General features: G+C 33.7%; 1 protein-coding gene across 1 annotated transcript; it reads left to right on the forward strand.

The window, feature by feature from the left end:
• The first annotated feature begins 2,939 nt into the window (after positions 1-2,939).
• Positions 2,940-3,941, forward strand: LOC135961338 (craniofacial development protein 2-like). Its single transcript, XM_065512833.1, has one exon. The coding sequence runs from the start codon at positions 2,940-2,942 to the stop codon at positions 3,939-3,941; it is 1,002 nt and encodes a 333-aa protein (XP_065368905.1).
• Positions 3,942-14,055: the final 10,114 nt, after the last annotated feature.

Consider the following 14,055-nt stretch of genomic DNA (forward strand, 5'->3'; position numbering starts at 1 on the left):
AGTAAATATAAAAACTTAAGATTATTGATTTGTCTCCTTTACTAATGGAAAATATGTAAATTAAAGTCACACAAAAAGGTAATCCAACCTATTTTATCCCACTGTTACTTATATCTCTTTCCACATCAATTCATTGCGATGAAAAAAAAAAACGAACGAAAAGGAAAAATAAACAAATACAATCATTGAACCCTTTATTCAAAGCATGAATTTTCTCTTGTCTCATATACAAAATAACTAAGGCAACAAAAAAAAAGAAGAAAGTATTGTATAATGTATGCATAAGGAATAAATTCCTACACTCCTTCTCCTGTTCCATCATCACAATTACATGACATTTCCATTTCCTTGCTCTTCAGCATTGCTGGCGAACGGAAAGCTCCAGGCAAACTAAAATACTAGAAAATCTAGGTGATACATCATCACGCACTCACTCACTAGTACGAGTGCAAACATTTACGTCATACTTGACAATAGACCTACATAATTTGTACATTTTCTTAGCTTTTTTTTCTCACACTTTTCCTTAATACCCTACACTTTAAAGGTGTGGAATAAGACGAGGTATTATGTTATTGACAAAAGGATTTAGGGATATAGTTTTGAGAACACAGTAAAGCCATTACTGGTAAGAGATGTGTGAGAAAATAGCTTAGTTATGTTTCTTTTTTAATTTCCTCAATAAAGCAGCTATTTACTTCCTTTGAAACTAAATAAATATATATGAGATTTTTAAACAAAGTAATACCATTTAGGACTTTAGATAATACTGATATGTATTTAAAATGTAGGTCGACTCAGAATTACCTTTCCAAGTAAATCCTGTGATCAAAATACTGGTCTCAATTTGAAGAATAATTTAATACAATTATGTTATCTTATTGAAATAAGTAGTCATCGGTCTATAATTTGTACTAGCCACCATACAAATATACTAAAAGAAGCGATATCTCAGTAAAAATGCACGTTTTAATTTTAAAATAAAAACATTTTAAAATTAAGATATACAAAGAAGACAGATTTGCAACCGAATTTGATGCCAGGAGTAACAAAAGTTTCGTTGCTTTAACCGAATTCTTCTTTGTCAACTGACTTTCTGTTGATAGAACCGAAAATTTCTATGTGTGAAACCGAATCATTCTAAGGAGTAAGATCGAAAAAAATTTAACATATATAAATTTTAATAAAAAAGAAACCACTAAACTTACAGTTTTGTTATTTTTTATTTGATTTACACTGTCCAACAGCATTTTTGGAACAGAATAGGGACCCTGTAATTTTTAAAGGACAGTAGATCATTTATGTAGAATAAACTTCTACTCCAGCTGGTCTGAATTTTTTTTTTACAGTGGGTCGAAGTTTTCATTTTTTGATCGAAGGGAGCATTATACTAACTGAAAAAAATGTTGTAAGTTAATGTCTAAGAGAATTCTTATTGTTAGAGTTATATTGTGGAATTTTATGGAGGTAATTTTCGCGGAAGTTCTTAACCCTCTTGGTCCTCTCTTTAGGGGTCAATTTGACCCTTTTTTCGAGATAATCAAAAAAAGTCCTTTCAAAAAGGACATTTAAGGATTAAAAAATTCTACGAAAATTTTTGCCGCAAAATTTTAGTGGGGGTCACCAATGATACCATTGTAAATAAACCTCTTTTCGCTTAATTAGCAAAATTACACGCCGCCTTGGGTCTAAATTTGTTTAAAAAATCACCAAAAATCGGTTTTTTTCATGTTCGAGTGCTGCTTATGTTATTTCGTAGTTAAAAAATTTGGTTTGCCAGATTATTTCATATTTCACATGTTTTTCACAACAAGAAAAGAGTACTACTTTTGCGAAATTATTTCGCAAATATTCCATTCCAAATATTTCATATGTAGTTTGACAGCAATTCGCACGAGATATAGAACAGAGTACTAAGTTTTAACCCTTAAATGCATGAATTTTACTTTTATTTTGCTATAAAGTATCAAATATTTAGTTGATTTTTATTTATTATACTAGCTCAACCCAGACCGCGTTGCTGGCCCTTACAATAATTCTGTTTTATATTGCACCTCGATTTGAATATACAGTGCATGATATGCCCTTAAAAAAATGAAACGGATGTATTTATGGCAAATGGGATATTATATTTATAAATTCATCTTAAGGACAGGGGATATAAGTTTCTTTTTTTTTATTTACTCGGGAGCAAACCACATACAAAACATGAATTTTCCAAATGTAAGCCAGCAATAGTCAACGATTGGCCTTATGCTTTGTCATTGGAAATCTTTGGTATGCGTGAAATCATTACGTCTTCGCATTTTAATCTGCCACCGACGATTCTTGCCTCAATTAAATTTGATGAACGTTGTTTGATGGTCAATCGTGTTCTGTTGCATAATTTTGCCGCGTTTATGTTGCGGAGAAACATTATCTGTGATCCAACCTTCAATGTTTCAGTAGCATAATTGAGGCTTGTTCTTCGTTCGTTACTGTGTCATTAGCGGTATAGTGTAAAAATTTGATTTTACCACGATCCTCCGCCCACAGACCGAAAATTAAAAAACTGAAGATTCACTGAAAATTTGATAAAAATCGGTCCAGCCATATCTCTGGAACTACTATGCCGATTTCGTGCAAACTTCACATAAACCATCTTCAGACCATCCCAAACGTACCCTGAAATTTTGGTTGAAATCGGTCGACCCGTTTTCGCAGATTGGCTAATCACCAATTCATCTTAAATTTAACTGATTACAGAAACCACAACAAATGAAAATCAAAATGATGCCCAACTGATGACGACTTTTAGCTATAAAACACGGACACGATTTGGAACATGGAACATAAGATGGCTTCTGGAACCAACAAGATTGGCTCAAATATGTCGGGAGTTTGGAAATTACGAACTTCTTTTTCTGGGCCTATGCGAGACAAGGTGGCCTGACAACGGGATGATTTCGAACACCGATGGTACCACGTTCATCTATTCTGGCAAACCCAACGGAGTTCCCAGATCTAGCGGCGTTGGTTTTTTACTGTCTAAAGATGCGAAACGGGCCTTGATAATGTGGAAACCCCATTCCGACAGAATCATCTCTATTCGTCTTCGCACCCGAGCACGCAATATATATTGTATACAGTGCTACGCACCCACGGAATTGGCTGACCTCAGGGAAAAAGAGGAGTTTTATAGTCAATTGGAGAAGATTATAAGAGATGTCCCTAGTGGCGACATTCTAGTGCTAATGGGCGTCTTTAATGCACAATTGGGCCCCTGTAACATAAACTTGGAACGGGTAATGGGTTCCCAAGGAATGGGGCGAATGAATGTGAATGGTGAACTTTTTGCTGAATTGTGCGCGAAACACAACCGCACCATCGGTGGAACGATATTTCCGCATAATAGGATACATAAGGTAACCTGGGTTTCCCCTGATCACAGAACGGAGACCCAAATTGACCACATTGCCATAAGCAGGAAATGGAGAGGCTCCTTACTGGATGTTCGCAACAGACGAGGTGCTGACGGATCCTCTGACCATCACCTACTTGTTGGAGTTATTAGACTGAAAATATCGGCAATTCGGCGACAGAATATGACACCTTCGCCTAGGCAGTACGATGTGGGCAAACTTCAGCAAGCTAGTGTACGGGAAAGGCTCATGGGAACTATGAGGAGACGATATGAAGAGGTATCGGAACGTGAACGTGCGCAGTGGAGTGTGATAAGGAGTATACTCACGGAAAGAGCTAGACAGCAAATCGGATACAGACAACATAAGCGCAAAATATGGATTACGGATGAGACCTGGCGACTCATTGATGAGAGAGGACGAATTAAGAATGAAATAAATGCGGCAAAAACAAGAGCATCGAGAACACGCTTGCAGATCCTATATTCGTCTATGGACCGCATGGTAAAACGCAGTGCTCGACGGGATAAGCGTTCTTAGGCAGAAAACATAGCATCAGACGCTCAAGCTGCGGCAAATACGCACAGAACTAGGGATCTATATAGATTGGCAAAGGAGATCTCTGGTAACAACCGATCCACTGCTTATCCCCTGAAGGACTCGATGGGTGTTAACACTTCATCTGTGGACCGGCAATTGGGAATATGGTCCGACTACTTCGCCGAAATATTGTCAATACCGGAACCCACCACAACGCTGCAATGTCAATGCGTAACTCCACATGCTGCAGTTGATATAAATACGGCCTGCCCAGAAGAGGGGGAAATAGTTAATGCTATAAAGGCACTCAAGAATGGTAAAGCCCCAGGCGTAGATAACATCAACCCAGAACTGCTTAAGGCCGATCCCTATTTTGGTGCTAGGATGATAGGGCCCATTATCGAAAACTTCTGGACATCACATGCACTTCCCCCTGAGCTCAATATTGGGGTAATAATAAAGGTACCAAAAAAGGGTGACCTGACGGAATGTCGAAACTGGAGGGGCATAACCTTATTGCCAATGATTAACAAGGTAATAGCGCATATCCTTCATGACAGATTATCCTCATCACTGTCTTCTCAACTTCGACCTAAGCAGGCTGGTTTTAGGGCACATCACTCATGCACGGATCACGTGAACAGCCTCCGTATTATTGTCGAACAATCGGTGGAATGGCAATTCCCTCTGTATTGCATATTTATAGACTTTGCTAAAGCCTTTGATACCCTTCATCAGCAGGTTATTTGGCAAGCGCTACAATGCAAAGTTCCACATGAATTGATTGATTTAATCCGTGCCTTATACCGGGATTCAACATGTATGGTGATACATGAACGCAATCTGGGAAGACCCTTTAAGGTTAACGCAGGTGTACGATAAGGCTGTGTTTTATCGCCATTGCTGTTCAATATAGTGCTTGACGTTATAATGCTTAAGGCAACGACTAATAGAAGAGGCATCACTTGGGGCCTAACTGGACGACTCGAGGATCTAGATTATGCCGATGACATATGTCTCCTAGCCCACACATTCAACGATATGGCAGCCAAACTAGGAGAAATACAGACCACGGCAAGTGATGCAGACTTGCATATTAACATTGGAAAGACCAAGGTAATGCGTTTAAATACCACCAACTACCAAAAGTTTCAAATAGACAACGCAAATCTTGAAGATGTCCTATCGTTTATATATCTGGGTAGTGTCATATCGGCAACAGGCGGCTCGCGAGAGGATATTACAAATCGCATCAAAAAAGCAAATCAAGCATTTGGGACACTGCAAAAAGTATGGAAATCACCCCAAATTCATCTGAAGACCAAGCTAAACCTCTTCTCATCTAACGTGCGTTCCGTCCTGTTGTATGGCTGTGAATCCTGGAACACCACAGCTAGCGACTTGCAATCCTTGCAGGTATTCATTAATCGCTCGTTACGAAAACTGCTCCAGATATTCTGGCCGAATGTTATCTCAAACAGAGACCTGTGGGAAAGAGCAGGTGAAACACCACTACGTAACCAGATAATCATTCGTAAATGGAGTTGGATTGGCCATGTTCTCAGACGCACCAACGACAAGGTAGCTAAGATGGCAATTGATTGAACCCCCAAGCAGTAGAAGAAGAGGCAGACCCGCTAACACCTGGAGGAGACAAATAGAGACTGAAGCAAACTTAAATGGAAAGTCTTGGGCCGAAGTGAAGCTGATAGCACGGGATAGATCACAATGGAAAAACTTTGTTGTGACCCTTTGTTCCACCTTGGAACCATAGGAATAAATATATATATATATTAGTCTAAAATTATGTGGAACTGAAATGTAGACAATTGGCAACAATATGCATTAAAGGGTTAAAATTAAAATTATCAGAAAGTACCATACACCTGTCCAATTATATTTTACATAAATTCAGATTAAGTTGTATTTTTGGTGCTAGCTTTATTAGTTCCGCAGACGTAGAGATACCGATTTTACCCGTTTTTACCGATTTCTTACAATTAGAATTTCCAAAAATTCCTTCTAAGTGGATCTACATATCGGGAGATATGCAAAATTTCAAGACATACAAACATTCATAATTCCAAAATTGATAATTATTTTTATATGGGAAATTACATAAATTTACCGAACGGACCTAATGTTTTGGCTTAGGAGTCTAAAACCATCCAAATTTCCACCAAATTTGGTTTCTAATGAAACCGGTTTGGAGCTAATCGGTTGGATGGTTTCAGAGTCTATAACGGTAGGTAGAAAAATTTTTTGTATTTAAGATTAAACTTATTTCACTTGGATTTTATGTGGATACCAATATTATTAAGTGATTTATGCTCGTTAAAGTGATTTTCGGAAGCGATCCTTATATGCGAGCTATGACTAATTAGGTAGCGATCATCATCAAATTACTTATTTGGAGCGAAATGTATGTATATACCAATATAAATTTAACAATTATGACTGATTAAGTCCAATTTCGGGAGGAAATTTGTATGGGGCTGGTAGAGATGAAACGTATTTACGTGCCAAATATGATAGAAATATCTTCAGAATTGCAACCTGTACTTTACGCACAAGGTTTACATGGACAGTAGACCGTACCTCAAAAAAGTAATAAAATGCTGTTCGAAAAAAAAAATAATTTTTTTTGCCCAACGCACAGTGGTATGAGAAAAAAAGAGGGAAATAAATCTGTAACTTCTAAACGCTTAGTCCGATTTAAATGAAATTTCACATGCGCAAAGAGGAAGTATTGTCGAGTTTAAGTTTTGAATTCGGACCTCATGGACTCACCAGGAGCGGCGCCACTGGTCCCCAAAGTAGGACACCTCGGGTATATTCAATTTTGAAAATTATCCTATTTCTTCGTTTGTTTTCCGATTTCAAAAAAATTACGTATATGGAATCTTCTCGTCGAGCTCTACATAAAGTCGTAGATATAAATTATCTATTATAGCTTAGGAGATATTCGCATTTGAAAATTAAATTTTCAACATTTTTACCCACCCTACTCCAGTTTTTTGATGACCACGATTACACGATTTCCCAATTTTCTCTTCTTTTATAGGTTCAACAACAAATGTATATATAAAATAAAGAAAGAATTGTTTAAAAATCATGACTGGGTCCAAAGTTACATGCATTTGAATTTAAAAAATTAAAAAAAGGCGATTTTTTGCTATTTTTTTGGGAAAAAAGTACTTTTATTCTTTTTAAGGTGTCTAAAAAATTTCTAACCCCCAGTAACACGAAGTCTGGTTATGTTTTAACTAATAGTTATACTGACAGTTTTCATACAAAAATAATTTTAACCGACTGTATAACTATTAGTTAAGGCCTAACCAGACATCGTGTTAATGGGGGTAAGAGGATATATAATTAATTTATACTTTTTGAAAAACTAACTTTACATCAAATATTTCAAATGAAAAAAAAATTGATAATTTTTGACAACGAGGGGATTACGTCCATTCAAAAAACGCCTATTTTTTTATGTAAAATTCAACTTTAGGGCTAAAATTCTCAAATCGCATACTCGATAACAAAATATAGAAACCTGTTTTAGATGGCCCAATATGTTCTTAATTATTTTGTAAAGGGTTCCGATAACTCCTCCCCTGGTATGAATATTATAGCCAAAAAACGAAAAAATCCCATTTTTGGGATTTTTCAATACTTTCTTGGGAATTGCCGGATTCCTGATTATAAATTTCAAGTTTTTTTTTTATTTTTCCATTTTGAATAAAAAAATCTATATAAAATTAAAATTTCATTGAAAAATATTCGTAAATAAAAATTTAATTTCAATTTTAAAAAATTGTATCTAGCAAAAACTCAATAAATAGCATTTTTTGTCATATTTTTCAAAAAAGCTATTCCATGAATTTTTAATTGAAAAAAGTTTTATACGTTTTTGAAAAGTAGATAAAATCCTCCGTAATTTTTTTGAAATCGGAACACAAACGAAGAAATAGGATCATTTTTAAAATTTAACATACCCGAGGTGTCCTACTTTGGCGACCAGTGGCCCCGCTCCTGGTGGGCCCATGAGGTCCAAATTCAAAACTTAAACTCGACAACACTTCCTCTTTGCGCATTTTTAGAAGTTACAGATTTATTTCCCTCTTTTTTTTCTCATACCAATGTGCAACGTAGGGTCGCCTTTTTTACATTTTTCGTTATATTTTTGGCATATACAGTCGGATCTGAAAGTATGATAAATCAATGCTTTTGTCTCGGGATGACCAATGTTTTGCTCTAATGGCCATTGACCTCAAGTATCCCGTTTTAATATTTATCCACCAGATCTTTGTTCCTAACACCCTAATGTACCCCCTAATGTCAGAAAATTTAAGCTCAGAAAATTTTGCTACCGAAGTAATTCAATATTACATCCACAGAAAAGTCCGCATTTACCGTCGGATGTATTAGTATGATGTAACGAAATCGTGCCTTTTTGTCAAAGGTAATTCAACAGAATTTGATACAATCTTTTCTATTGCTCCAATGACGAAGTCTATTGAATTATGTTAGAATCGGACCATAATTTATCCTAGCCCCCATATAAGTGCCCTATCTGAAAATAGTTAAGCTCTCATAAATATCTTAGTTATATAGATATCCAAACGAAATTCAGCACAAATAAGTTTTATGTAAGTGGAACTCGCACCTCCAATTTTTGTAACGATCGGTCCATAATTATTCATAGCTCCCATATAAGGCCACTTCCGAAAATCTCTTTAACTATCATAAATTTCTTAAAAATCTTGGAATTCCAATTAAATTTAATAAAAATAAGTTATATATATACAGAAGTCATTTCCTCAAATTTTATAAGTATTATTAGTCATAGCTCCCATATGAGGCCCACTTCTGAAAATCATTTTAACGAGATTTCTTAAAAAATTGGTATTCAAATCCAGCTTCCATATACATTTTAAAAGAGAACTGTTTATAATCATATTCCAGGTGTGGGGTATCATACGGTCGGGCTTGACCGACTATACTTTCTTACTTGTTTTTATTCTTTTGGTATAATTAAATTTTAAAGTATTTCTGAAGGAGTTATTGAATTACTTCGTTAGCGGGCATCGTTTAATCGACTTAGAAAGTGATTCTGAGTTGATCACTTTGGGTGGGTGTTAGACTAATATCTTTGGGCGTTAGAAACATTAACACAGGCGGCACTATGATGGTGTAGGGTATAAAATAATTCGGTAAATCAACTGAGTTTTTATTAAAATCTACAGAAAATTCATTAAACTAAACCAATTTTCTTATTATGTTAAATAAACAAAATTTTAGTTAAAAAATGGTAAATAAACCGAAATATATCTTGAACTAAAAGAGATATTATATATGCATATTTTTTCTGTAGAGCTTCTCAAGGAATATTTGTATTTTAAATTGCAGCTCATTCGGATCATAAATGGATTTTTGGCGATTTTTAAAAAAAAAATGTGAAACCATAGGTGGCGTGTAATTTTGCTAATTAAGCGTAAAGAGCTTTATTTACAACTTTGGTATCTTTGGTGACCCCCAATGATATTTTTCGTCAAAAATTTTCGTGGAATATTTGTATCCTTAAGTGTCATTTTTGAAAGGACTTTTTTGGATTTTCTCAAAAAAAGGGTAAAATTTAGCCCTAAAGAGAAGAGCTAGAGGGTTAAGATCTTCCACAAAAATTATACCCATATAACTCCACAATATAACTCTGACAATAAGAATTCTCTCAGATATTAACTTACAACATTTCTTTTTTATTTAGTATAATGCTCCCTTCGATCAAAAAATTAAAACTTTGGCCCACTGTAAAAAAACTCAGACCAGCTGAACTATAAGTTTATTCTACAAAAATTATTTACACAACATGCACTTTTAGAATTATAGGGTGGCTATTCTGTTCCATAAACATTGTTGGACAGTGTAATTAATATCATAATGATGTAAACTTTTGTGAATATCGATCCATAATTGACTCTACCCCCATACAATCCCTATATCAGAAAAATATGTATGTCTACCCTCATATTAATGGTGGATATACAAGATTCGGCACATTCGAATATAACACTCTTATTTGTTTGATTTAATTTGTTGATATTATTTAGCGACTAATGAATTCTTCAATACGGAGCAAAATTCATCCAATGCAGGAACATTAAATAGGGTTTCCAATGTTCAGTTTGGTTTCCATTTTAAAACTTTCATGTTGACTTTAAGCATCAGCATATTTATTTTAGTGACTATGTGTGTGTTTGTGTGAAGATGTGTTGGTATTTGTGCTTGGTTTAAATGAGAGCGCATTTACTTACACATTCACAAACGTCAACACACTCGACAATCAAGGAAAAACTTTTGGCGTAAAATTCAACTCTTTTTGTTTGTTTTTGTTGCTGCTGTCGCCGTTGTTTTTTGGGTTAATAGAACAAATAAAACACTACACAGTAAAAACACAACAAAATGTAAATAAATTCAGTTCGACGTCAGTTCTGCCTTCTGCTAACGCCAGCCTCTTCACCAAACTTTGCTTGCATACGGTAGAGTTGTTTTTTTTCATTTTTAATTTTTCACATTTTTATTTTTCTTTTTTCACATTTTTAAAAATTATTTAACATTTCAAACACGTTACAAAATTAGCATACATTGTTTCATCGAATCAGTCACTTTTCTCCTTTTTTTTTTGTTACGCTTTTTCGTCATTTGAAAAGGTTGAAAACAATAAACAACTCTTGCTCTTGGTTGGCTGATGACTGCTCTCGGTTTGACTGACTGACTCACTCACTCACTGCCTGCTGCTGTGTGAATGCTGTTGACTTAATTGTTGGTTTGAAAAATAAAAAATAAAAACAATTTGTGTTTATCGTGCGAGGGTGCAAAGAGCTCCTTAAACCTTAAAGGCATCGTTTACTTTTATGGGTTTTACTTATATTTAAGACTTATGTATAATTTTGTATGCTTTTAGGCTATAATCAGGTTTTATTTTATCGGATTTTTCTATTCAAACAGCACACATTTAGTAAATATTACTTTATGCTTATATTTTTTGAAAATATTTGTGAGAAATTTGTTGAAGTGGTAAAACTTCAAAAATATTAAGTTTAAGTGACAGATCGCTCAATTTAACTTAAAAACAAGTTAAAGTACTTACTATATTCAGCTGTGCTGAATCTTAAATACTCTCCACCTAAATATAATGAGAATTATACAAACTACATTTGTATGAACACTAAAATATTCATATGTATACAGTGATTTTATGTGCGGGTTATGTGGGCGTTATTATGATAACGTGTTTTTTAAGTTGTTTTTTATATTTTTTTTAATTTTTTTAACAAATATATGTAGATATTTTGTTTATAATTGAAATAATTATAGTTTCTTACCATTTTAAACAGAGTTTGTTGTTCTTATTTAACCCTCTAACCCGCAAACTTTAAAAAGCTAAAAAAATTTTGACGAATAATTGAGGCACTCTTGCGGTTAAGAGGTTTAAGTAATAATTAGTTTACATTGCCGTATTAGCTTAACATTTTTCCTCAATTACCACAAGTGAAGGAAAACACCGTCCCACAAATAGAGAAAAAATTCGTTAGACACGAACCGGATGATATACGTCTGAAACTATAAATTTAATGGAGAGAAAAACTGTGTTTTCAGTTTTTCATTTCGTGATCCTGTGTCCTTTCTTAATGACTTCAAAGTTTCGAAGAAGTAAATTTTTCAAAAAAATATTTAAAAATACTCCTTTTAGTCCAACAATGACAAATTGTATGTCAAAAGAACAACAAGAGTTGAAAAATATTTTGTATTATCTTAATTTTCTCCTGTAAGGATCAAAAGATGTCAAAAATGTCATTTAAAATGTTTATCCTTTAATATCCTTTAAGATTGCATAAATTCCTTTTACTAAATGTCAAAATTTGATCCTTTATATACATATTGTTACGAAATTGTACTTGAATTCAAATATAACGATTTTAAGGGCTGATGCTTTCAAATAACAGTGCTGTAATAGCAAACTGTAACATATCTGTGGGCATTATTAAATAAAAGCTTTCAGTTGACTATTGATAGTAAGTTGGCAACGCTGTTTGAATTCGAATATTCAGTTAAAGAACATTGTAGAAAGTACACCACAGATGGCGTATGATCTAGAATATTCGAACTTTGACAGTTAAAGAGCAATCTAGAGTGCAGATGGCAGTGTTATAAATAGATCCCATTCCATAGCTCCCATATAAGCAACGTTCTCGAAAATGTCATTAATATACATAAATCTCTGAAATATTTCAGTATCCAAACAAAATTCAACACAAATACGTTTCTTATTTTCGTAATTCATCCCACCAAATTTTGTGAGGATTGGTCCATAATTAGTCCCATATAAGGCCCACTACCGAAAATGTGTGTATTCAAATAAGATTCAACACAAATAAGTTTCATATCAAAAGAAAACTCTTTATAATCATATACCCGGTGTAGGGTATCATAAGGTCGATCTTGCCCGACTATTAAAAAGTCTTCTTCGTTGCTTTTTACAACGGATTTTCTTATATTTTTTTCGAATGAAATATTAAAATAAAATATAAAAAATCAAATAATTCAAATTTAAAATATTTTTTAACACTTAAGTAGTAAAGATAGAAGGACGAAATTTTGGCATGTAGTATTCAATATTTGGATCTCAAACTCACTATTTTTAAAAAAAAAAAATTATTGGAAATCTAAAAGGATATTCAAGGATAAACATTTGAAAGGGCATTTTTGATATTTTTTGATCCTTACAGGATAAAATAAAATTAATACGAAATACTTCACAACTCTTCTTGATCATTTGACACCAAATTTGACATAGTAGGATTATCAGAAGTATTTTAAAACATTTTTTTTTAAATTGTACTCCTCTGAAAATTTGAAGTCCTTTTAAAAGGAAACAGGATCACGAAATGAAAACGCAGTTTTTCTTCATTCAATTTATTGTTTCAGACGTAAATCATCCGGTTCGTGTCTAATATTGAGTGTCGTACGGTGTAATCAAATCAACGTTTTTTAAATTTATCATTCTAAATCACAAAGTGTAAAAAAAATTCCTAAAAGTTGTAGCGAAAACTCAAAAATGGTATTTTTACAATTTTGCACATAGGGTCCACCTTTCCATTGCGGCTGGGAAAATACTTTGGGGAAAAATAGCTAACACATCAAGGTTCCCAAGACTGTTTTCTGTTTTCTGATCCCAGCTTTGGGATTTTAGAACATCTGGCCCAAAGTTGAAATATTGATAAAAAAAATGGTTAAATTCCGGAAAATAGGAAATGTTTTTTTAAACCAAAATGATTTTCGAAAAGATACCTACAGAAAAACATAAAATTGTTATATTATCTTGAAGAAAGTTTTTTAATAAAAAAAGAGTTCAGTCACCTTTTCGCCAAAAAAACAGCAAAAATCTACTATTTTTTGAATTTTTAAATTAAAAATCGTTTATTTTTGGATCCACAATTGATATTGCTCTGAAATCTGAAATATATTATTGGTAATTTTGTTGTCTAACTAACAAATTCGAGTCGAAAATTTTAATTCTTCCCAACTGTGCTATGGGGAAAAGCCTCCCCATTGTCCACGTTGACAAATTGGACAGAAAGCAGTCAGTACTGTTAAGTACAACAACAGGAATCTCAATGTCCCCATAATACGAAAGGAGATTAAACTCTCCAGTATAACCTACTTGTCAATGGATCACCCAAATCCCCTTGCAAGGGAGCTGCTGTTATTTGAGGGTCATAGACGACTAAGACGAATGTAAAAATTGAAACTGTCTAGATAGACATTTTATGGATCACTTATGCTCGATATTGCAGCGGCAATAAAAATAGATATTCAATAAAAAAAATTAAATTTAAGATAGAAAGAAATCTTCTATTTTTATTTTATGGAATTTGTGTGATGGCAGGTGTACAAAATATTACAATTTTACTAGTTTATTGCGAATTAGACTCGGAATCAGTTGATTTATTAAAAAGTAGGAAAATTGCTATTATTTCCAGGCATTACTCACATTGCGTTAAAAATATTAATATTAATGTTCTAAAAATTTAAAATTTTTTTAAACTGTGACTTT

This window comes from Calliphora vicina, chromosome 5 (genome assembly GCF_958450345.1).
Source record: "Calliphora vicina chromosome 5, idCalVici1.1, whole genome shotgun sequence".
NCBI lineage: Eukaryota > Metazoa > Arthropoda > Insecta > Diptera > Calliphoridae > Calliphora > Calliphora vicina.

Coding starts and splice junctions, on each gene's coding strand:
- LOC135961338 (XM_065512833.1), top strand. CDS start 2,940: ATGATTTCGAACACCGATGGTACCACGTTCATCTATTCTGGCAAACCC.